The following is a 25,945-nucleotide window of genomic DNA, read 5'->3' on the forward strand; positions in this document are numbered from 1 at the left end:
TACAAGATTATCATCCAGTTTCATTCACAAGTACAAGTTGTAATATGCTTGAACACGTCCCTGCTAAACACATTATAACATATGTCAATAATAACAACCTCAAAAGAAGTCACCAATATGAATTTAGACGAGGATGCTCTACTGTTGTGATGTTGTGTTCTTAGGTTTTGCTAAGGCCTTCGACCGCGTGTCATATCCAAAGCAGCTTCATAAACCCAAGTACGTACTAAACAATTATCAAACTTTAACATTGCTTGAAGCTAATCTTATTGGCAGAATGCAGTTTGTCCAATTAAGTAATGTAACTTCAGACGACCTATCAGTAAGTTCAGGAGTACCTCAAGGATCTGTCCTAATGCCACTAGTGTTAATTTTGTGCATCATAGCATATGTCGGGAATTTGAAACTTAAGTAAAAATTAATAATTTTGCCTACGAAACAATTATATATCCAAAGCACGAACGTACGATGATCAGACGAAATTAAATGAGCATTCAAATAGAGGGACCAGCTGGAGCAATGATTGGCAAATGGAAATCAAGAAAAAGAAAACTGTTTACATGATTGTAACGCGGAAAACAATACCACCACAATTAAACTGCAGTATAGAAGGTATGTCCTTAGAAAGCCTCCAGTTATTTAAATCCTTGCGTGTCCATTTAAACTCGAACTTAAACTAGAATTCGCACGCAGAAACTGTTTGCAATAATGCATTATCACAATGTTTGACACTCAGACGTAAATTAACGTCCGCTACTCCAGAGTTAGAATAAACTGTATATAAACCACTAAGCAACGCTTAAATATGTAAGCGCAGTCCGGGAGCCATTTACACACAAAAAAACATTCATAAACTCGAAAATATCAAAAATAAAGCTGTCCGTTTAGTTTTTAATCGCTACATATCTACATTGTCCGTCTCCCAACTGGTATCCGCTGCAAACCTCCTTCCTATTAGAACTAAAATGATGTTGAGCCGGATGAAATAATTCTTAAACTTCCTTCGGGGTCGACATGTTATGAACTTTCAAACACGTGACCTACCAAAGCCCTGGCTGTGCGACTAGAACCAAGCAGACCAAAGAGTTACTGGTTATCGCTTTAAAACAGACTATTTTAAGAATTATGTTAAATCCACCGATAACTGGAACTGCCTGTCAATGTACGTTTTAAATAGTGTGTCTTATGGATTATTTGTTATTTTATGTGTGATGCTATGCCGGCCTGTGTGATTGTAAGTGGGAGGGTGCTATTATACTCTACAGTTTATCCTCCTGCTTTAACTTCACGGCTGGCATTATTTTTTTATAAATAAATAAATACATAAGTAGAGCAACCGTTCACAGAAAATTGGTCTTTCCGTTTTGACGTTGGTGAGCAGGTGGATGCGGGCTCAATGCATATTAACACAAACGCACAGGCACATCACGAGGGCATGTATGTGCCCGCACACATGTGCAGCGCATACACACACTCTCTTTGTCTCCAATAAACATACGCACAAACACACATACATCTGTATTCTGACGCACTCCCATACAAAAATGTCCTATGGTCGGCCATAGAAAATTCTTTGTATAGTTGGCTTTAGCTATTTGGCCCAGTTAGCTAAATAATTTTGTATGGCTGTCTTTAGCATTTTTATAGTCGCATTTATGAGGCTCTTTAGCTTTGTCTATGGCCCTATCGCTGTCCAGCCTAGCGCTTTTTAGCTTTTTTAATGGTTGGCTAAAGACTTCTCTATGGCTTACCCTATGCCTCTCTTTAGCCAGCAAACTCTAAACAAAAAAATACTTCAAGTTCCCCCACTTGTGACCGCTACATGGTAGATATACATACATCTCTGAACACACAGAATAAAAGTAGAACACTACCCCACAAAACGGCAACGCCAACAACGCAGCGAAACCGCACTCCCACCCCTCTCTTCATATGCTGTGTTCGCACTAGTTATATATGGCAGTCTAATTTTTGAATCCGACTTCGCCGGTGACCCATCATTTGTCGCAGAAACACGGAGAGGCGGAGCAAATATTACTCGTACTTAATACATTATTTAAATTTTCTCTTGAAATAGCCCCCATCTTATAATTCAACAGCCTGAGCAAATGAAATGTAGATCATTAGGCTAATTAACTAAACTGTATTATTTATCTTTCTAATAGGTTTGATGAATCGTCTTGACAATGAAGTGTTGAAATGCAGTACACTGGTGGTGAACATTACTTGATTGCAGTGTAATCTTTTTTCAGTTTTGGTGGGGTAATAATTAATTTTAATTGTTGCACAAGTATTTCAATGGATTTTTGAAGCAAACAATATTACTGGTTTTCAAGACTCGTTGCAACAGCAGAGAGCATATATTGGGTCAGGCTTTGCCACCTGTATTACAGAAATTTAGCATTGCTTTAATTTTCTAACCTGGAGCGTTTTTCCTACAAAAAGTGGGTGCTGGGAGTGATAAAGACCCACGTACCATGACTTGGGTGTCACAGCAGACGACTAAAACGAGACCGTCTTCGGTGATATAATGCGACCGCTTGAAAACATCAATTCGCCCAAGCCATAAAGTTCAAAAGACCATGTTGAGAGTTGTAGTACATCGTTTAGCAGACCGCCGCTGCCGCCGTGAGCATGGAGGAGAGATTTTAAGACTCACTGCCATAAAATTTTCAATGGACGGGTAAAGAAGATTTATTGGTTCCCAGTCCTTAGACTCGGGGCCATGAAATTTTCTATAGGCGGGTAAAGACAATTTATTAATCGCCAGTCTTTAGACTCGTGGCCGTAGAATTTTTTATACGCGTGTAAAAATTCCTAGTCTTTAGACACAGGACCATAGATTTTTCGATAGCTGTCTGTAGCTATATATATATTTCTATGGCCGACCATAGAAGGCCTTAGGGGTGATAGCCTGCCAAAGAATTTTTCATAAACGACTATAGACCATTTTTGTATGGGCTCAGACGTCCAAGTTCACACTGTGCACTCGAAAGTGTACCTACAGGCACCTGCAGTAATACCAGGGCGCCAAGAAAAGTGTACCTGCCGCTTTGAACTGATTTGACAAATCCTAGAAGCAGCAGTGCAAGAAATGGTCTGCCACCGCCACGAATGGCAGCTTCGCTGCTACGTGTGACGACGTCGTGGTGACACTGGACGACATTGAACGTCTCACAAACTCCAGTCAGAAGACGGGGTACTTCGACTACTACGACTATGGTTCAAAGCAGGAGCAGACGCATCGGGAGAACATGCCAGCTTTCATGAGGTACGTGCGTGGGTGCCCGTTTATTAGGATGCTCCCCGCTTTCTTATTTTTTGTTTGTAGGCGATTGATATTGAACTGGTCGATCAGCGCTATTAAATTGAGCTGTAGACACTCAGCATTCTAACTAGGCACAAAACATTCTCACTGTAAAAAAAGTTTTTTTTTTCTTTTAATGACGCCCCCGGATGCACCCCACTCCGCACTATGCGTCTACTTCGGTCTCGTCTTACTCCTTAAAAAAAAAACAATCGGGTCGTTAGTTTCCCGATAAATAGTACACCTAAAAAAAATATTGGGTTGTGTGCATGTTTATACATACTAGGACTTGGTCTGCCTCAACGGGCGACGAGTCTCATAGCTGTAGATGAGGAAAAAAAAAGAATTTAGCCAGTGCAGTACAACCGCTAGCCCAGGGTCTTTGACGTGCATCACGCAGTAGTGATACACGACCGCACGCCGGTACGGTGCTCATCCAGATTGAAAATAGCACTCATACGTATATATATATATATATATATATATATATATATATATATATATATATATATATATATATATATATATATATACAGGTTGTTTATCTCGTAAGAGTGACCGAAATTTCTACAATTAGTGTATTCCAGGTAAAAAGAAAATTTTCTAGAGGACCGTATTACTCGTGGTGGTGGACGTCAGAATATGCGCAATACTTACTAGTTAGTTCCCCAATTCATTGGAAATGACTCATTAACTTTTTTATTCGTGAAAATAGACATATGGCTCCAATGAGGAACTTGCCTGAGCGCGTCATCGAAAAACACGATATCAGTAATATTAAGAAAAACGTATTGCATTGCGATTATTAGTGCGAGGGTGCTATTATACTCTGTGGTTTACCCCCCTGCTTTCGCCTGACGGCTGGCAGTAGTATGTAAAAAAATAACTAAAGAAGGGTCTGATTTTATGGATTCGTTTTATTGCGTGTGCGATCCTATGCCAGTCTGTGCGATGGTAAGAGCGAGGGTGTTATTATAGTCTATGGTGTACCCTCCTGCTTTCCCCTGACGGCTGGCAATATATTTTTTTAAATAAATAAATAAATAAAAAACGGTTCTCAGAAAATTGGCTCTCTCATTTTGCCGTTGGTGAGCAGGTGGATGCGCGCTTCCCGCGTACTAACACAAAAACGCGCAGACAGATCATGATGTCATATATGTGTTCGCATACACGTGTATAGCGCATACACGCACTCTCTTTGTCTCCAATAACCATACGCACGAACACACATACATCTGTGTCCTGACGTACTCAGACGTCCAAGCTCACACTGTGCACTCGAAATCACACCCACAGGCACCTGCAGTAATACCAGAGGGCCGCGAATAGCGTACCTACCACTTTGAACTGATTTGACGAATCCTAGAAGCATGAGCGCAAGTAATGGTCTGCCCACCGCCACGAATGGCACCTTCGCTGCTGCGGGTGACGACGTCGTGGTCACGCTGGACGACATTGAACGCCTCGCAAACTCCAGCCAGAAGACCGGGTACTTTGACTACTACAACTGTGGTTCGGGGCAGGAGCAGACGCTTCGGGAGAACATGTCGGCTTTCATGAGGTACGTGCGTGGGTGCCCGTTTATTAGAATGCTCGCCGCTTTCTTATTTTTTTTTTTTTTTTTTGTGGGCAACAAATATGAACTTTGCGGTGCGACAGGCGGTCGATCAGGGTCATTAGATTGAGCTGAAGGCACTGAAAATTTTCACCAAGCACAAAAAATTCTCATTGAAAAAAATGTTTTTTTTTTTTATTTTATAAAGTCAAGTCACCACCGGATGCATACAGTCCGCACTAGGTGTCTACTTCGCTCTTGTTTTACTCCTAAAAAAAAAAATAAAAAAAAACCGGGTGGTTAGTTTTCCAACAAATATCGCTCAATCCCTATATCACTGCCCGATAAATGGCGAATAAACTTTTGAATTAGTGAAAATAGACATTGGTTCCAGTTGGAAGCTTGCTGAGTGTCATCGAAAAACACTAAATCAGTCATCTTCATAAATACTTTCAGCGCCTGGGAAGCGTAGGTCTGCACTAAATTTACCACTCGTGGAGCAGGTACAAGGCTAGCGGTTGCGGTAAGGCACCCGAGTGATTTTCTTATCTCTTATAAAAGCCGGAGTCTTGTACCTACTCCACGAGAGGTAACTTTAGCGCACTGCTACGCTTCTCACGCGCTCAAAGTGTCCCTGAATATTACTGATTTAGTGGTTTTCGATGACGCTCAGCAAGTATCTTATTGGTACCATATGTCTATTTTCCCAAATTAAACAGTTAATTAGTCCTTTTGAATTAATTAGCGAACTAATTAGTTAGTATCGCGTATTTTCTAACGTCCGCCACAACCAGTAATCGGTCTCGAGAAACTTATCCTCTCACCTCAAATGCACTAATTTTAGGAATTTTTGTCTCTCTTGCGTGAAACACCCTGTATATAATTTGCAGAACAATTTTCAGCGATATATATTGCAATAATTTACAATGTATATATCTACAACGTGATAGCTCCTTTTTTTTAAGTCGTAAAATTTTCGGCCAGTATTTTAATACATTTTTCCCTCTTGAAAAACTTGACTATACGAAGTTCACATCACGGCAAGCTACGTACACGGAAGTACGCTACACGAAAACATAGCAACTGTTTGGCCGGTCTGCGGAAACGTGTTTCTTTTTTTTTTTAATATTTGATACTGTGAAACACCCGGTAACAGGGTATGAAGAGATGAATTATGCGCTCACATGATAAATCTGAAGGTAAATACGCAAAACGTATCACTCTTCCAAAGGATCCGATACACCGATGCCTTAGTACAAAACAAATTCACATGGAGATGCAATTATATTCCTAACATAGATCACACTTGGGCATCAACATGAGCAAGAAATATTTTAAAATACTGCCGTTGAGAGGTTCATGATTTGATTGATTGATATTTATTTATTGCGTGCCCAAAAACACCATAATGGTTTTGACATTGGTGCACAGAAGTCAGATTCCTATGAAACATGCAAACATATGGAAACCACAATAGTCATATTAGAACAGTCAGCATAATAAAACAGTCGTAACAAAGTACATAAAATACACATCAGGTGTTAAAGGTAAAATAAGGCATGAAAAAAAAATCGTGCTGGACAAGGAGGTTGCATGATGTCTGAATACGATAGATTGGTGACTCCTTTAATCGCATGTCGGGGTAGAACATGTCGCACTGTCGCGTGAATTTCGTTGGCACACGTAACTTTATGCTGTCCAAAAGGTCAGGTACGTCAATTACACCCTGGATAAGCTTTTGTAGAAAAGCCGCATCTCGGCAATGCCTTCGGTCATCCAAAGTGCTGAGATGCAAAATCTTAAGCAGAGAATGGTGGTCGAAGTAAAGTCTCCTGTGGAAGTATCGATCATAGACTATGCGAACCAAACGCCTTTGCACCGCTTCAATACGTCTAGATTCAGTCTCCGTTAAATGGTTCCACACGACAGAAGCGAATTCGAGCCTGGGCCTGACCAGAGCACAAAATAAACGTAATATGGCCTCAGGTGCTTGGAAGTGCCGAGTCAAACGGGAGATCATACCAAGCATTTTGAACCCGGTACCACAAACAGTAGCTACATGAGAACTGAACGTCAGTTTGCAATCGACTAACACCCCGAGGTCCCTGATCATATCAGTTCGAGTAATAATACAGTTTCCCAACGTGTACTTAAAATGTAAGGGATTTTTACGTCTAGTTAGCGAGATGACTTTAGTTTTGTTTATATTCAAAGGCAAACGGTTGGATGAGCACCATTGCAAAATACTCGAAACATCAGACTGTAACGCATCACAATCTTTTTCAGAACAAATACTTGAGAATAACTTAATGTCATCGGCAAATAAAAGCACTTTAGCAAACTTTACACACTTTAAAATATCATTTATAAATACCAGGAACAACAGTGGCCCCAACACTGACCCCTGGGGTACGCCTGAAGTTGGGAAAAACGGATTAGATAAAACAGTATCAACTCGAACAAAATTTTTCCTCGATGACAAGTAACTGTAAACCCGTTCACAAAGTTTAGGGGCGAAACCATATTGTTTCAATTTATGTACAAGCAAAGCATGGTCAACCTTGTCGAAAGCCTTTGTAAGATCGAAATATACCGAGTCAACCTGCCCTCGGTTTGAAACGACCGGGGCTGCGTTGTGTAGAAAAGTACAAAGGTTAGTTTCGACAGAGCGCCCTTTAATAAAACCATGTTGTTGCAGCGTCAGATACTTAGATAAATGAGAGAAAAGACATTCTTGCATAATGGTTTCAAATACTTTAGCAAAACCACACAGTAGTGACACAGGACGGTAATTTGATACAATACCAGCATCACCAGCTTTATGAATGGGCACAACTATGGCTTCCTTCCATATTGATGGAAACATACTGGTACGCAAAGATACATTAAAAATATGGGCTAAAATTGGCGCTAGAAGCCCACAGCATCCTTTAATAATAAACGGTGGAATGTCATCAGTGCCCACTGACGATTTCGGCTTGAGCTTTTTAATCGCCTTTTCAACGTCCCGTGTAGCAACACTGAACAGGGAGAGCGAGTCCCCATCACTGGGATCATTGATTAGATCTGACTTCACCGAATGTATGGGCGGTAAGTAGCAGCTGCTAAAAAACGAGGCAAACTCATCAGCGATGTCTTTTGGCGATGTAACATAATGAGTATCACCGTTACTAGAAGAGCGCAGAGATGAATGTTGTGAAAACGAATGCGGTTTGGTGATTACGTGTTTCCAGAAAGATTTGGGATCAGAATATAGACTATTTTCAACATGTCTTTCGTGGACGTATTTGTCACGTGCAAGCAATATTTTAGCTAAGGAACGAAAGTTGGAAAACTTTTGGTACCATACTTGTTTACACGTTCTCTTGTATAGACCATGAAAACGAGTCTTTTTACGCAGAGCAGTCTTCAATTCCCTCGAAAACCAGCTCGGAAATTTCCTCGGTTTAACGAGCCTTTTAGGCACATACTCTTCGATAGCTTCCTTCATTACCGAAGTCAATTTTTGTGCTGCAAAATCTGAGTCATTGGAATCATATAGCTCAGACCACGCGTGTGATTCTACATGACTGTAAATGCTGAAGTAATCTCCCTTTTCGTAACAGTAAATGAATTTCGATAGTTCTCGCGATAAACATGGCAAGTAAAAATCGGCTTCAAAGGGCGGATGATAAGCATCGACCCTCCCCAAGGGGTGTGACGAAGACGCTATCGCGCCAACAGGGAAGTTTGATAAAAGCAAGTCAAGTGTATTGTTAGAAGCATTCGTTAGATTATTGTGCTGTGAAAGACCATAAAAGTTGATAAGTGGCAAAAACCAAGAAGCTTTGCTCTCTGTCAGGTAATCACAACAATCAAGTCTGCCAAGGGCCCAGTCTACGCCTGGAAGGTTAAAATCTCCAAAAATTTGCACTTTGTATTCGCTAAAATTGATTAGACTTGTTAAAGTGTCGAAGTGTGAAATAAAAGTTGAGCATTCAAATTTAGGTGGGAAGTAATAGTTTCCGATGAGGTATTTACTACGGTCACGCCATAAAATTTCGAGCCATACGCACTCGTCACAAGTCTCAAGGTCTTGTCTACGGCACGATTTTAACTTGCTCGAGACTGCAATCAACACCCCACCGCCGAAACGTTGACCAGTGGCGCTATAATCACGATCGCGGCGAAACACAGTGTAGTCATTCGCAAAATATTGTGAATCATGTATTTCGGCACATAACCAAGTTTCAGTAAGACAGATTATGTCAAAAGAGGAAAGCGCTAGGTTGGACGAAAATTCATCTGCCTTCGTTCGTAATCCGCGGACGTTTTGATAGTATACCTTAATAGTGTTCTTCGACGCTGCCATTTTGGTATATTGATTCAGACACCCGGGACGCGTCCAGTTTCCCGAAAAACTGATGAAACAGGCACCCTTCCGGCCAGACTTCAGGGTTATTTAAGGCCTCGAACGTCTCGTCTTCCACAGATATATGAAAAGAAGAATACGAGGTGTATTTTGTCCTAAGTCAATCAATCAGCGTTTATTTCAGCTTGAAATACAAACTGAGGGTGGCAAGAAAAAAGCAGTGTCGTCCACTGCTTGACGGGCCTCGCCACCCTTACAAGTCAGCAGTGTAAACGCGGTAAAAAATAATATATATATACAAAATGAACAATACAGACAAAAATGAGAAGTACAGACAAATTATAGAAAAGCGTTCCTAAGGACAGAAGAAGACATACCATTCAAGTGATCACATAGAGGAGTATTCAAAAACTTAGGCAAGATATATCGCAACATTGTAAAGCCATAGTTCGTTCTACATCTAGGTAAAACAAAGCTGTCTTTTTCCCTGGTTGCATAAGGCGTATTGTGGGGCACAGTAGAAACAATACGTGAAAGAAAATTATCGTTTTTAGCTATACTATTTTTGTAAAAACAAGCGAATCTATATTCAAATAAATTATATACAGGCACAATTTTAAACTGCGAGTAAGCCTGCCCGGTTGGGGAATTATATGGAGCTTTTGTAATAGCACGTAGCATTTTCTTTTGCAAGATCAGAAGCTTCTGAATATTGGATGCTGTGGTATTACCCCAGACAAGAAAACAATAGCTTAAATATGAATAAAAGAAAGCGTAATACAAAGTAAGTTTAGTTTTTTCAGGTAGAACGTACTTATTACGCGAGGTTATTCCTACAACCTTAGAAAGGGCAAGACAAACCTCGTTTATGTGGGCGTCCCATGTCATCGTTGCGGTAAAACTTACACCGAGGGATCTAAACGTTTCTACATACTCGATAATGGTGTCACTCAAAACTAAAGGCGGTGGGTGCATTACAAGCTTTCCTTTAGGACGAAATATTACAGCTTTAGTTTTTTCTTTGTTGATTTTCAATGAGTTGACTAATGACCACCGTGATAATAATGCCAATACTCGGTTAGCAGTGCCAGTTAGTTGTTCAACGTCAGAGGAGGAAAAGAAAAGGCTCGTATCATCAGCGTAAATAACGTACTTTGCAAGGGTACTAATATTGGAAATGTCATTTATATATATATTAAACAAGAGTGGTCCAAGGATGCTACCTTGAGGGACACCATTAAAAATTTGAAGGGAATCGGAGCGAGAGTGGTTTATTACAACATATTGTAATCGTGAGCTTAAATATGATTTTATAAGGTTGAGGGCGTGTCCTCGTACGCCGTAATGCTCGAGCTTAGCGATAAGTATTTTATGATTTACAGTATCGAATGCCTTACTAAAGTCAATAAAAATGCCAAGAGTAAGACGTTGTGATTCAAAATTGTTCAAAATATATTCTTTTTGGGCAAGCAAGGCGTGTTCCGTTGATCTATTTTTAGTAAACCCATATTGGCAATCGGATATTACAGAATGCTTTAAGAAGAAATGATTGAGGCGGCGATGAATTATTCGTTCTAACCCTTTAGAAAAAAACGGAAGTATAGATATTGGTCTATAGTTACCGAAGTCGTTCTTATTTCCTTTTTTATAAATTACGGCTACTCTGGCTAGCTGCATAGCTGTTGGAAAGTGTCCCGTCATAAGCGCTACATTATAAATATGTGTTAGACATGGTGTAATTATTTGTAAAACATATTTTACTGGGCGACTTTGTATATTATGAGAGTCGAGGCTATTCGTATCTTTCAGACTTTTGAAAATTGAAAAAACCTCAAGCTCGTCAGTCGGTTCAAAAAATATTGATTCTGTTAACCTATCACTTAGAAAATCAAAAATGCCGGAATTATAGTGACTGTCACCTACAGTCGAAAAAAAGTAATTGAATGATGCAGCGAGATCTGAACCCGATAGCTCAGTTCCATTAACCGTTAAGCTTGTGATCGCTTGGGTATTAGTATGTCTATTCAGGAGCAAATTTAGACGCCTCCATTTTTCCTTAAGATTGCTAGAAGTCTGGCGACCAAAGAAATTATTATAATACATGTTTCTCGCCAATTTAATTTCCCTGTTTAGTCGGTTGCGTAAGGACTTATATTCTGCGAGCACGGTAGGATTTTTGTTTTTAATAAATATTGCAAATAATTTGTATTTCTTTTTAACGAGTCTAATTAAACGTCTAGTCATCCATGGTTTACGCGCACTTTTGCATGGTTTTATTTCTACAGTGGGAAAACATTCATTATATACTGATGTGAAGAGCTCTAGAAACCTGTTACAAGAGGCGATCTTTGCCTTCAGAACAGGCTTGATAATATCGAGCACCTCTGTAACCGATGTGTCCGGATCTAGCCTAGACACAAACAGGGCCTTCGACAGCGCCTTGCGCGGTACAGATTTTACCTTGCAGTTCTTGGACGTTCCACTGGAGGCCTTTGCTTGGCGTCGAGACTTCCACGGCACAAAACCGTCCTCGGTAACGTTCGTTGGGGAGTTGACCCCCGGAACAGGTTGGCCCGCACGGCCCGCGACCGTCGAAGCACACGCAGCCGATGTAGCGGTATCGTAGTTCAAATCCGTCTTGTGACTGCCGATGTCAGGGGCAGTCCAAGCTGACGAAGACTGTCGATCGAGGGTCCCAGACGCATTCGTGGTAGGTGGAGCAGCACTCGCGTTCGCCGACATGACAGCAGCGTAAGGCACTCGTGGCCCAGCCTGCATCGGTCTCGAGCTCGGGAGGCATTTGCGGATTTGTGACAGCTCAGACCGAAGGCTGTTGTTTTCTGCCTTCAGGCACTTCACTTCAGTCACGAGCAAGTCCAGCTTGTTCAGAATAGTTGTGAACATGTGGACCGCCTCCGAAGAGAGCGACTCACCGTTCACAATCGACGGAACTGCCGGTGTCTTTTCAACGCTTGCCGAGTCCTCCTCGTCTCCGGAATCATTAGGCTTTGATGACCGTCGAATGCAGGATGTACACTTGTAGGTGCTGAAACCAGTCTCCATAAGTACGTTGTAGTCTTCGGCACGCACGTCGATGCATTTACAATGAAAACGGCGGTTACAGCCGGCCGAGCATTTTAGGTATTGCTGTTTTGCGTAGAAGCGGTTGGAGCACGAGCCACACAAATCTTTGTGTGGCTCCTTATCAGACAAACCCACGGAAACATCTTTCAGCTGCTGGGCCATGATAGCAAGCGATCGCGTGAGCATGCGTCTGCTCCCATTCAGAGCGCAGCGCTGAATGGGAGCAGACGCATGCTCACGCGCTCGCGTGAGCATGCACGTGCACGTGGATTTCAGTCCTCACTTACAGGTGAGCTTCGTCAGTCACGCCCTACAGCGCTTTCTTAGTCACCGTACCAGCGAGACTGCTCAATACCACCTAGAACACAAGGCCTGCGCGTTTCCTCCTCTAAACGTCATCACTAGTAGATCCCCTCAGCGCCCCCTAGCTAGCCCGGATGAGCAACATCGTCTGCTACATCGTCTGCTCCACCGCCTGCTTCGGTGGTTTGTGTAAGAGATAATGAAACAGATGCTCACGAAGAGTGTCTCTTGGAAATAGCATACGATGAAGTTAGACGTTCACGTGGAGCGTCAAATGCATGAGTGAAATTGCCTTGCTGCTGCGCAAAGGGCTGAAAAGCCCTTCGTTGGACGCTGGACGCTGACACTGAACGCCATTTTCGAGGGCGCTGTTTATACCCCGGGTAGCTGCTTCGAAACGCTCTACCGCAGAACGAGCGCGCGCGCTAGAAATGCGCGTCTCAAAACCAGGAGCGCGTGCTAGCTCGCTCTCCTGGCCGAGGGAGCGTTCACGTGCACGTCGCAAATGCACTGGAAGCTCGCTATCACCTCGCGCTCAGCAGTCACGCACACAGCTGCGGCCGCAAGGGAATGCGACGTAGATGCGAAGCGGCCCCTACTCTCGTCAAGCTTCGGGGTGTTTGCCGCTTGGGGCGGGTCGGGGATCTACTAACGAAACGTCATACGCAGGCCTTGTCTTCTAGGTGGTATTGGACTGCTCCATACTGGAAAACTCCATAACTTGGACGGTGTCTGCTTGACTGATGTGTTGTGGCTACTGCATTTCAACAGGAAACTTGACTTTCTTTTATAAATGGCTAGCGCGTGACGTTCTGGCAACATGTAGCTGGTCACTGCCAATTTTTCTCGCAAAGTAAAACAAATTTGGTGGTGGGAAATCTATGCTGAAGCGCGGCCGGACTGGAAGCGCGCGCTCTCTCGCGCTTCCAGTCCGGCCGTGGCTGAAGAAGGCACGCGATCAGCAGCAAGGCCACTTAAAGGGGCGATGCAACGATTTTGTATTTTGCGCAAATATCGCTTAGAACGGATCCCTGACGTTAATAACCTGTGAAATACCCGTTCGTTTTTCACCACACGCAATCGAAGTCGCAGAAAAAAATAAAGAAAAACGAGCAGAGTTCACCCCCTCAACTTGCAGCCAGAACAAGCGGCCACGTGATCTGCAGTCGATTATATGCCGCCAATTTTGATCATAGCCATGCGCTTGGGTTGGCAAGGCACAGGACACGCGCTGAGTTCCAGACATTGTTAGGGTTCGGCTGTTGTCGTCATTGCAGCGATTGGACACAGGACACTATCCGAATGCTTCTCGAGCTATAGATTATCACGAGCCCAAATCGAGTGCCCACGCCGTGCTCGGGTCCAATCTATGAGCCGCATTCAAATATCGTCACTGGGCGGTACTGCTACCGACCAGCTACGTCATCAGGTTTTGCGAAGGAGAGATTGAACGAAAACACTCGGTTTTGTCCTCGAAATTACACCGCAACAAAGGAGTTTCTTGACCAGTGGCGTTGCGTGAGAGTATCCTCGAGTCCCACCAGTGCCAGTAAGCTCGTGTAAAGTGAAAAACATTCCAATTGAATATCGTTGCACCACCCCTTTAAATTGCAACTGATGTGGTCAGTGCGAGGCATGTATTCAAGAGAAACTAAATAGTTTTGATTGGTGCGGCGTTGGGATGAACGGAGAGAGCGCGCGGCAACATAAAAACGCGATTTCTGGCACGAATGCTTGTTGCGAAAAATTGTTTCAGTGGCCACGCTCTCCTGTTTCTGTTGTATCTATCTCAAAACTATTTACAGCATCATTTTCTACCTGAAAAATAAATTACGCATCAACGAACACTCATCGTCTGCCCATTTGTAGCTCTAGCGGTGCGAACAAGATGCCAAAGTTTCACAACTAACGGTTTCCTTGTTCAAAAGTTATTTGATCTTCTGAAACTTTCAGTGGGAAAATACGGCTCCGTTGCCGCCATTTCACCATTCAAAATTTCAGAAAATCACTTATAACCTTTATTTAAGGTAACGGTTAGTTCTCAAACTTTGACCTCTAGCTCGGAAAAGAACCCTGTTTTTGTTTTATTTTATTTTTTTAGGGGGGGGGGGGGGGGGGCACATTAAGATACAGTGCCAAAAAACCTTTACCAAAAAAAAAAGTATGTTTCAAAAACTACCCTCCCCCTTATTTTCTGTCCTTCCTCAGGTTTTTGGACAATAATTTTTAATTGTCATTTTTCACCCAAGGATGGGGAAGTTTAAGCCAAATACGGAGGTTGTGGAAACTGGTAGCAAGAACATTACAACGATCCTCCCGAATCGTGCGAAAGTTAACCTCTAAGTGCCTGCCAATGTCTCGCTGATGGAGAGAGCTTCTCAAAGTTTCAAGTTTCCTGTGCCTCTGGGGCCACCGGGGTCTTTCTTTTCATATACCCTCGCTGGGTATATGGCAACGTGCTTGATTCGGTGGGACAAGGCATCGATATACGAGAGTACAACGGGTCTAGTGAATGGCCTTTTTTTTTTTTTTTTCCCCTAGGGCTATTGTAGTCTCTAAACATTCCCACAAGGGTCGATGTGTTTCTCTGTCCTGGTCCGACATTTTTTTTTTGCGCTGTTGCCACCAAACAGTATGTACCATCAACTAGCCAAACTGCATGACTTGTTATGTAGAACATAATGTGCAAATCGTAATAGTTGAGAAAAAATTTGTTTCGGAAGAATTGGACGGAACTTAGCGCCACCTAGCGTAGACATTTGCAATTATTCTGCCTGTGACTGCTGTCTCGTGGCTCGCGATTTAACCTTCTTTCCTGCTTCGCGATATTTCTTGAACCGTGCAATAAGCCAAGTGCTGCTTTCAGTTCGCTCTTTCGGGAACAATCGTTGGTTTCGCGAATGGTTTACCATTCCTCTCTGATGTGCGTTACTAACGAAGAAAATGTTCCTCGTGTAATTGCAGAGCTAGGTGAGACCTGATGTGTGCGCAGTGGCCGGTTTCAGTTTCTTCGTTTAGCATCGCAGTGTTGAAAACGGGAAGACTGAGTCGCAGCGTTCGAAACGCCTTTCCTTATGAGCACGGGGAGCCCGCGCCGGTAGTATAGATATACAGGGTGATACAAGGAGACGCCGGGCTCTTTAAATCGACCGCAAAATTCGGTTTCTTAACCGAACGCGCTACGACATTGTGCAGCGTTGCGCACAGATGGTGCATTTTTTTTTCTTTTTTGTAAAATTTGCAAAGAGCGAATTTACCTGAGGAAAAAGTAAAGAAAGAAAAAGGCTTAGCTCCTATGGAAACGCAGCGAAGCCACCGGTCTTCAAACAAGACGGCGCCCTATGGTTTAAATACCGGCGGCTTCGCTGCGTTTTCCAGGAGCTAAGCCTTTTTCTTTCTTTAATTTTTCCTCGCTCGTTGTAAATTAAAAAAAAAAAAAAAAATAATGCACCATTTGTGGGCAACGTTGCACAAAGTCGTAGCGAGATAGGTTAAGAAACTGAATTTTGCGGATGATTTAAAGAGCCTGGCCGCTCCGTGAATCACCCAGTATTAGCGGCGAGAAGTTTCGGTGGCGCCCTCGTTCGATTACCTTTCGTGACGTCATTACCTTGTGAACAGAAAGTTCGATGGTGTTTGTAATGGGCATGGCGGAAACCTGAAATCATAGCGCTATCAAAGCAACGCATGCCAACACCGTCGAAATTCAAGTTCTTACATTCCTCTTATTTCCGTTGATGAGACACCCTTTGCCGACGTCATAGTCAGTATTCCACCAATTGTGTGTGGGCCGACCACAGCGACGCTTTCGATCGCTCACGTCACCAATAGTTCGTGAAACGCTTGTGTTACGTTTTCATTTTGTACAGATCCCGCTTCGAAAGGAAAGACTTGCTTGGATGTGCGCGAAGCGGTTGACTGCGTTTCTTGCAATAGGGAGTATTCACTGGTGGCCATAGCTGTGTGCGCGAATGCTGAGCGTATGCTCACGGCGAGCTTCCACAGTTCTATTGCAACGTGCATTCCGCACCATCAAGACTGCCGGTCTTAGCAGCCTATTGATGTGAGCTCGTTCTGGCATGCGCCCTAAACAGCACTCACGAATATGGCGTCCAGTGAATACTTCCTATAGCTGCATAGCAGGCCCGGGGGAAGGGGGGGGGGGGGGGGGGCACCAATGGTGCGAGGTAATTGCCTGTCCGAAAACTATGCTGGCTCTTCTCGGTTGACTCGTGGCAGCGTTGCGCGTAAAGACTAACACTATGCGTAGCGTCCTAACATTCTCATTAAGCCTTACGGAGCTCGACACGAGGGAGGGACTTTGCTCCCCCGTTTCCAGGGACGAACGTTGCTCTGTTTCTAAAGGAACATAGGGGACAAGATCGTTCCTCACTTAGTGAAAAAATATAAATACCTTTTTCTTTTTTTTTGTTAGGAGTGCCGGATTTTTTTATACAGGAAAAGCCCCGACATTTCGCCAGGAAAAACAAAATGACTTAGCCGTGATAAAAAAAAAAAGAGGACAATATGGCGGTCGAGAAAAGGTTGCGTCAGCGTTCGACCAGGATTCGGATCCAATCAGACGCCTTGTGACCAAGAAATGGCGGCCGTCAATCCTGCTTGATTAACTTTTGACAGGGGTCTATTTTGAGACCGTGTGTGTATGTGTGTGTGTGTGTGTGTGTGCGCGCGCATGTGTGCGTGTGTGTGTGTGTGTCGAATATTTTATCTTTTTGCCTTGCCTTGAATTAGAAATTTTTCCCGGTTCGCCGTCGACGTGGACTTGCGTCCGCAGGTTGCGCCTGCGTCCACGGGTGCTACGGGGCGTGGCGCAGAGGAGCACGGAGGTGACGCTGCTCGGAGACCAGAGGCTCTCGTTTCCCGTGGGCATCTCGCCCACCGCAGCCCACAAGGCGGTGCACACGGATGGGGAAGTGGCCACCGCAAAGGGTGAGTCCAACGACGTCACCGTGTGAGCATCACGAAGACACCGCCCAGCTATCTCCAGACTATCCCACTCGACTTCAGCTGGCCTCTAATCTCGTTCTATTAGCGATGTGCGCGACCAAAAGCGTCGCTACACGGTCAGCTTTCCACGATTGGCCAGACATTGGGCATATGAGCATTGTCAGATTGTCAACTTTGACGGTGTTAGTTCCGTTTGCGATGGTTCCTAGCTTCCACTGTGCTTTCAAAACACACCATCGCGCTCGTCGTCGCACCTGGTGGTAAGTCGCCAGGGTTACAACTGGTGACGTCATGGTGAGGCAAAGCCCAGTCGTGACGTCACGGACGGAAAACATTAGAGGGCGCCACCGAAATATCTCGACGCCAATAGACTTGTAGGTAACTCCTTGAAGACAGCATAACAAAAACAAAACAGAACGCGTGAGAATTCTTTTTCTTAAAATCTAACTCCTCACACTTTTTTGTCGACTCATCATTCGGGTAAACGCGAGAAACACGAAATATGTCGTGCCTGCATTAGGATTTTGTCGTTTTTTATTATACAGTGGGTTACGAGGAGCACATAGTTATTACGATCAACGCTAGAGGTTCAGGTGGCGCTAGTGTGCTGTTGCATTTTAAAGCAGACAGCAAGCAGTCTAAATTTGACTTCCGGTAATGCATTCCTATGAGAAAACACAAATGTTTTTTCTCTTGGCGCTCGATTATAAGAGCAAATTCTGCTTAGTGTTGTAGCAGAATAGGAAGTTTGGAACGTTTTACAATCGGATGTACAAAAATATGTTACAGTTAAAGCGTTTTTCTTTGAAATTCGTGGCGTTGAAATCGGCGCTGAAGTAGCCCAATGCACAAGTACATTACGCGTTGACGTTACAGACTGCTATTATAGGGCACGAATTTACGCATATAGTCAATACTATGAAGCGTGCAGGGCGAATCAGCATGAAAAAAAAGGATGCTAATATATGTTAAATCAAGCAATCAAAACTGGCATCAAGAACGAAGCATGAAGTTATGGAACGAAGAACACGTTCTGTATTAGTAACAAACTCTGCATTTGTAACAAACTGTGTTTCCGCCACCTGAATGCTAATATAAAGCTCTTGAATAAACCCTATGCACTTTTTAATTGTTCTTTTAGAGCGCAACTCATAGGCACCCGCTTCCGGGTTGAGCGGCGTCGCTTTCAGTGCCGGCGTCGGCGTAACCGTGCGTTGCATTTGGGGACGTGTGACGTCACACGTTACGTCACGAGGGTTACCCTTACGAGGGAAACGCTCACGAGGGTTATCCGTAAGAGGGTGCCCTTACGAGGAAGACCCTCAAGAGGGTTATCTTCACAAGAGTAACCCTAACGTGGGTTACCCTCGTGAGGATGACCCTCATGAGGGTTACCTTCGTGAGGGCTAGCCCCGTGAGGGTTACACTCACGGGGGTCACGTTACCCTCATGGAAGTGAGGGTAGGGTAATCATCGTGAAGCTTACTCCCGCGAGGATAACCCCCGTGAGAGTTACCCCCGTAAAGGTTACCCTAACGGGGGTAACCCTCACGAAGATTACCCTTACGAGGCTAACCCTCGTTACCGCCGTGAGGGTAACCCTTGTGATGGTTATTCACCCGAGGGTCACGAGGGTAACGTCAAAACGCTACCCTCGTGACGCCACATGTGTCGTCATTATGGAAAACACGGGACGTCACGTTACGTATGACATCAGCGAATCTAACATTGTCAATATTTCCGCTAATTTAGCGGGGAAGGAGGAGGCCACAAACCCTTCCCCCCGTACCCTCCCTTCTCCTCAAGAGCTGAGCTCTAATTCGTCGTTACTGAGAATTGTAAACGGCTTTCATGTTTTTTGCTTGAATTGATAGCTTATATTGACATATCAATGTTGTACAACATAGACCTACGCCTTAATTTTCGCTAACTTAAACATCACTCAGTAGTAAAAAAAAAACATTAACTAAATAAATTACACTTTTATAATGTGAATTAAGCTACATAGTACCCGTTACGACTAAAGAAACTACGCTGATGTCTTTTATTTGCGGGTGAAGAGAAAAACATCACGTGCGGTTTCCCATAGGAACAAGAGGACTGCAAAAGTAGACTGCTTGCGATCTGCTTCAATTTGCAACCGGAAATTCCGTAGACACTTGCGCCAGCTCAGCCTCTAGCGTTTTTTGTAATAACTCTATGACGAAAAACTTTCGGCTATTTCGCCCGAACGCACACAATTAAAAAAAAAAATGGTTCCTTGCTTTCGAACTTACTAGCGCCGCTGTTCTGAAACTTTCTTATCTTATGTACGAGCCCCTAAGACCACAATCGTCAAAGCTTAGGCCATTCGTAGCTTTTATTCCCCATTGAGCGAAAACGTGTCTTGCTCTTGTCTCTTGGCATCCTGTAAAGACGCAGTTGTACTGCTCATGCATCATGCAAAAAAACAGTCTGTATCTGTGGCGTGTTTCTTCCTGGTATGACGTTCCCTTCACGTTGCTCATAAAACAACTGTCTGCAGACTTCTTCGAAGCATGTATATATGAAGAAACCATGCTTTTAACATTCTTGTGGTGTGTTCGCAGATAATTATGTCATCGCATGTGCAGCGAACACCGCGTATATTGCATTTTTGTCTAACGCACGCGCAGTGTGAGGGCGGCTCAAGCCTACGTATTATTGCTAAATGCGTCACCTTACTGATTCTCTATGGTTCCGTTACCAGCTGCCCGGGATGCGAAGACCGTCATGGTTTTAAATACCTTCAGCCACACTTCTATTGAAGACGTCCGGAGAGCGGTCCCGGATGGGCTCTTCTGGTTCCAGACGGGCATCTACAAGGATCGAGATTTTACCAGACATCTCGTGCAGCGCGCCGAACGAGCGGGTTTTAAGGCGGTGCTTCTGACCGTGGACATGGCCGTTCCCGGATGCTGGAAAGACAAGCTCGGCGCAGCGTCCACACTCTCGAGCGATCCGCCAAAGTAGGTTGACAGGTGGCTCGGCTTACAGCATTTGAGAGGATTTTTGGACAGCTGACCTTCCCGGGCGAAGGTCAGGATGCATTAATCGAAACACCACGTATGGTGGTTAAAATACTGGACACTCGTGTCGTCGGTGGGGCGATGGGGCGGATTGAAACACACTGTAGCACCTATAGCATTTTCGACATGAACAGGGCGATGAATAATCCTTCCCTAGCCGCGGCTAGGCAAGGATTATTCCTCGATATCAAAGGCAATGTTTCACTGCACTTTTCGCCGCAGCTTTTACCGAGTACACACGGGTAACTGTTATTCCTTTAAGATGTTTTATGTACACGAACTACGCTTTCTGACGCCATGTACACCAATTTGTTGTTTGTAAACAACACATTGGTGTATAAATCCCCTTCGCCTTCACGTGAGCTATATCAACCGTGTTTCCTCATTCGTTTCCCAGAATGGCCAATCTGCTAGGCACTTCGATGCACCACTACACAGAAGGGGCAGGTGGCGGTTACAGCGACATGATCGACGCCTCCGTGACCTGGGCCGACGTCACCTGGCTCAAGAGCATCAGCAAGTTGCCCGTGGTCGCGAAGGGGATTCTGACAGGTGCAATTCTTTTGCAATCATCTCGAGAAGTGGCTGCTGTAAGAAGCGGGCTGTCGAAGCGCGAAAACAGCCGCAGTCGAGTCGTTAATACACCGTGAGAAATACACCCTGCAAACAAGGTCGAAGGCATGCTTTATTCCCTGTGCGAAGGTCCGTTCACGTTGGTGGTCATACAAACACTGTGCGCAGATATGTTCGATCATGCTCGCGAATACGTGTGCTGTACGTGTTCGCGAGAACGGGCGTGGGTTGTTTTTGCGTCTGTGTCGGAATGCGGCCGGCGCGCGTGCACCTGCTTCCGGACGTGGAAACGGGGAAAACAAACCGTTTTCCTAAACGACCGTTCGCATTTCTTCTTGTATTACTTTTTCCCGCGAGGTTTCGCTTATTTCACTTATTTACTGTACCGCACACGTCATAGGTCGAACGGGTAAGAAGCCTACAATGATGTTCGTGCACTTGCCGAGTCTTTTGACATCTGCTGCTTGTTGTGCTCTCGCAATGTAATTATGTATGGGCTGAAACTAAAATAGCAAAGACAACTTCATATGTTGACTTTCCTGAGCTATTTGTTTTCTTTTTACTTCGATTCAAGGGTGATGTAAACATCAGGTTGCTGTGGCGGTGTAGCGTGTGACAGTCAATCAAGCAAAAAAAAAAAAACTGGGTCCGCTTGTACGATTTGGCGTATAAAAGACGAAATATAATGAAAAGAAAAAAAGAAAAAAAAAAAAGAAACGGAAATTGCACGAAATTCGGAACTTACTCCAAGTCTCGGGTTAAGTTGCAGCATTGGAATTAAAAATAGTTCCTCACCATTACTTGCAAAACGGACCAAGCGTGGTAATTTACACTAGTTGAAATAATCTTTTAACAAAAGTCTAGTTACATGTAGTACATGCCCTGTTTTCTTTTTTTTTCTTTTTTTCTTTTTTTTCGATAGCAGTTTTGAACAATTGCCGCATGCTAGGAATGTCGTACAATTCCCGGTTGAGTTTTCTACATCTGTTCCAAAACCTAAATGCGAATTTCGCTGAATTACGATCTAATACGCACATGGCTGTACAAAGTACCGCTAGGCGCACATGCCGTTTTTGCGTCGTAAATAAGTGCAGGCCTGCGTGTGCTTGAGCTACGCAGTCACTCTAAAGCCGCACCCCCCCCCCCCCCCCCCCCCCGCTCATGCATCATGCAGTGTCCATAGGACAGGTGGTTCATAGGACCAATGCAGCGTCAGACGGTGTTTATAGGGCCAACGTAAAACGAAGTATAGTAGAGTATTTGCCGGTACTACCATCTACGAAGCAACACCGGACGAAATGTGCAGTTTTCTTTAGACGGTATACCTTCGCAGAGGGGTCGACAAAGCTGTGTGTGGACGAAAAGAGCTCACCACAGTGACGAAGCAAAAGAAACACGCGAAACAAAAACACCCCACACGTGTGCTAGGAATGCCCGAGAAAGAGGACTGCCTTGCTGGCAAATCCGTGTTGTAAAGACACGAAAAAGTCCATTCACCATTTTTTTATTTTTTTTTTAAAGAGGCTACGGTTCTGTAGGTTCGAGAACTAATTTGACTATATGAGTGGGAAAACAATTAACGAGGAAAAAAATAGTAAAGTTGACTTACCCTCACCCGATAGGCTGGCAATGCCCCTCCTAGATTATTTCGCTACTGTAATCACCGACAACTTTTAAAAAACGCAGGGCGGGGCTTATTATGTTCGTATTTCTTGCTTTGAGATCCGCTCTTGGGTGTTATCCTTCAATGCCACAATATTGTTGGCTGCGGAACAATAATATGTTGCCCGGGTCTTTCCACGACCTGCGTCTCTTAAACATATAGGGTGTTTGAAATATCAAGTCTCCATCTAAAAGTGACCGTACAAACCGGCGCCTGCGCGTAGCAATCTAAACTTTTTGTCAAAGGCGTACTTGACCGGTCGGTTTTAAACTGTAAAGTTGCAAGGCGTAGCTCTCCTTGTGTACAAAATAGGGCTTAAAAAACTTGCCAGGGTCAACGGCGGACGGCAACGCAGACGACCGAGTCAAATGGCGGGGCGCGTTTGGCGCAGGTATTGATACATGGTACTACCTCCTTGTTCTGGCTTTTTTTTTTAATATCGAGACTGCTTGCGACGGCCGTTGTCTATACGCCTCGCAAGTGGGCTCATTTTCATCTTCTGCGCATGAGAAAGGAAGTAGCGGTGACGTCAGAACGCCGAACCCTGATTGGCTGATCGCGACCCCCTATCTCAGCGTCGTTTGCTCCTTTGCAACGTCGTCTGCTCGCAACATCGTCTGCGTCCGTCTTACCTTTCCTGCGACTTTCGGAGCGAACTCGACTTGGCCTTTAAGGGAGGGCAGACGAAATAACTCGAGCGGTACGTTGTTTTCGTCTAACAACTAGCAGACGCGCATCAAGGAGGGAAGTCAAAGGACTCACTGGCGAGGTGTCCCGGGGCGCCGAGGTTTGTTTGCTTAGTGTCCGCAAGTTCCCTCCCAAATACTTTTTACCTCCATTCGTGTGCGGCGAGACCCCTCACTCTTTAACGGCGCCGGCGGGTTGGCGCAGTTATAGTCGTCTGCTTTACGTCTGCTAGTCAAAGCGATGGCTGCTTTACCTTTCCTGCGTCTGTCGGAGATTCGCCGCTTTTTCACCGGCGAGAGTCACCGTTGCCTCGGGAAACAAGGAGATAACAATAGGAAGAAATTGACCTCTTAATCTAAAATTGAGGTCAGCGATCAAAGTATAACACGGGAAGGGTTCACAAGGGTCGCGCGGGGGCATATTCCATTCAGCACGTCAGCCGGTCGTGGGCAGACGGTCGCCGAGTCGCGGAGTGCCTCCTAGGCCTAACTGCCCAGCTCGTTTGGTCGCGTTCGGTGGAATCTTTGCCGTTGGAGCTTTTCCCCGGTGTCTGTGGATCCAGCGTTCTTGTTCGTCGTGCTCTGTTTCAAGTAATTTTTACTTTTTTTGCTGCTTGAAGTCAGGACGCGTGAGAAGCTCACGTAGAAAAATAAACGTCCGTGGGTCGTCGCGACCGCGACGCTGTCGGCCATGCTGACTTGATCGTAAGAAGTGCGTAACAGCTTCGGAGCTGTCGTAGGATTTCGCCGTAACCTGCGCAAAACTTACGAAAATTTCGTTTCGTGAATACGAATTTGTTCTTAAGTTTTGTCTTACGCACATTTTTGGCGTAAGATCGTTTCGTGAATCTGGCCTCTGCACTTCCGAAAGTCGCAGGAAACGTAAGACAGACGCAGACGACGTTGCGAGCAGACGACGTTGCAAAGAAGCAGACGACGCTCAGATAGGGGGGCTCGATCAGCCAATCAGGGCTCGGCGTTCTGACGTCACCGCTACCCCCTGCGCAAGGAGCAGACGAACTTGCCCTCCGCATTAAAATGAACATAACATATTTGTAATGCACATCTGGCTTAGAATGATTGAGGACAATATTAGCAAAACTTGAAGCAACAAAAACAAAACGGAACGCGCATCTGCATCAAGACGGTGCTCTTGCTGCCGACGGATTTCGTATTCGTCTTGTCTGCTTTCTTTCGCTGGTCGGCTACACCTTCCGACGCTGCTCCCGACGCCACGTGTCAATACGTGCGCCAAACGCGCCCCGCCACTCGACTCGGTCATTTGTGTCGCCGTCCGCCGTTGACCCTGACAAGTTTTTTTTACCCTATCTTATACAGAAAAGCAGCCACGCCTTGTAATTTTACGAGGTAAAACTCACCGGTGAAATGCCGCTTTGACGAAAAAGTTTATATTGCTACGGGCAGGCGTCGATTTTTACTGCCCATTTTAAATCGAGCTTCGCCATTGCAGGCACCCTATAAATAAAGTGGCCGAAGCGGAAAGCTCTAGCTTTCACACTGAGCAGGTCTATTTTACCGTGTGAAATTTCAAGGCGTGGTTCTTTGCTTGTAAAAAATTAGAGCAAAAAAGAACTTGCCAAAGTCAAGGTTGGGTGCGTTTGGAGACGACAAAGTTAGCGGCGCTATTTATTTGTGGCACCATCTCCCGATAGGCGCAGAGAGCAGACAACTACGTGCTTCGCCTGCTCGCTGCGCCTATCGGGAGATAGCGCCACAAGTGAAGCCTCGCTAACTCTGTCGTCTCCGAACACGCCCAACCTTGACTCTGGCAAGCTGTTTTGCTTTAATTCTTTTTTACAGGAGAACTAGGCCTTGAATATTCACACGGAAAAACTGAAATGCTGACTGTGAAATTTTGAGCTGTCCATGTAAAGCGCCAATATTTTCTGCTCGTTTACGGCGGAAGATCCGCTTGTGCCGTCCTATTGAATCATTGCAGCAGTCACTCTTGCGCTAAGCTGAAAGGAGAGAGATATGAAGATTTTGTTGCACTCACTCTCGCGTTTCTTTTAAAGATTTGTTTCCTTTTCAGCAACATATGTTAAAAAATTATCTTTTCCCAATTACGATTTCTCTAGCTTCTGGTCGTCCCTAGTAACTAGAAATTAGTCGGTTAGAAAATGATAACGCGATTCAATGAAACTGCCATCTCGCAGAAATGTGATTCTGTTTCTGTAGATGACGTCGGTTCTACTTACGCCGCACACGTGGGCTACTTCTATTATCGGTGATTTTACGATTCAGCATTGCAGACAACTCGCTCACTCTGGATGAAAATAAAATAAAAAAGGCTTCCTTTGTTTTGTCGTCCTAGACGCGCACAACACGTGTAATACGGCAAAGCGTTCTTCGGTTGTGTCAGGGGATCTCTGTTGTGATGACTTACG

At 44.5% G+C, this 25,945-nt stretch overlaps 1 protein-coding gene across 1 annotated transcript in view; it reads left to right on the top strand.

The window, feature by feature from the left end:
- The first annotated feature begins 4,677 nt into the window (after positions 1–4,677).
- LOC121832965 (hydroxyacid oxidase 1-like) overlaps positions 4,678–25,945 on the top strand; it is a 34,755-nt gene continuing 13,487 nt past the window's right edge. The window contains exons 1-4 of the mRNA XM_042286973.1: positions 4,678–4,868; positions 17,396–17,550; positions 20,297–20,555; positions 21,013–21,167. Coding sequence (XP_042142907.1) covers positions 4,678–4,868; positions 17,396–17,550; positions 20,297–20,555; positions 21,013–21,167 — 760 coding nt within the window. The remainder of the gene's footprint in view (positions 4,869–17,395; positions 17,551–20,296; positions 20,556–21,012; positions 21,168–25,945) is intronic.

The sequence above is a fragment of the Ixodes scapularis genome, unplaced genomic scaffold (assembly GCF_016920785.2).
Source record: "Ixodes scapularis isolate PalLabHiFi unplaced genomic scaffold, ASM1692078v2 PGA_scaffold8__174_contigs__length_109621045, whole genome shotgun sequence".
In the NCBI taxonomy this organism is placed as follows: domain Eukaryota; kingdom Metazoa; phylum Arthropoda; class Arachnida; order Ixodida; family Ixodidae; genus Ixodes; species Ixodes scapularis.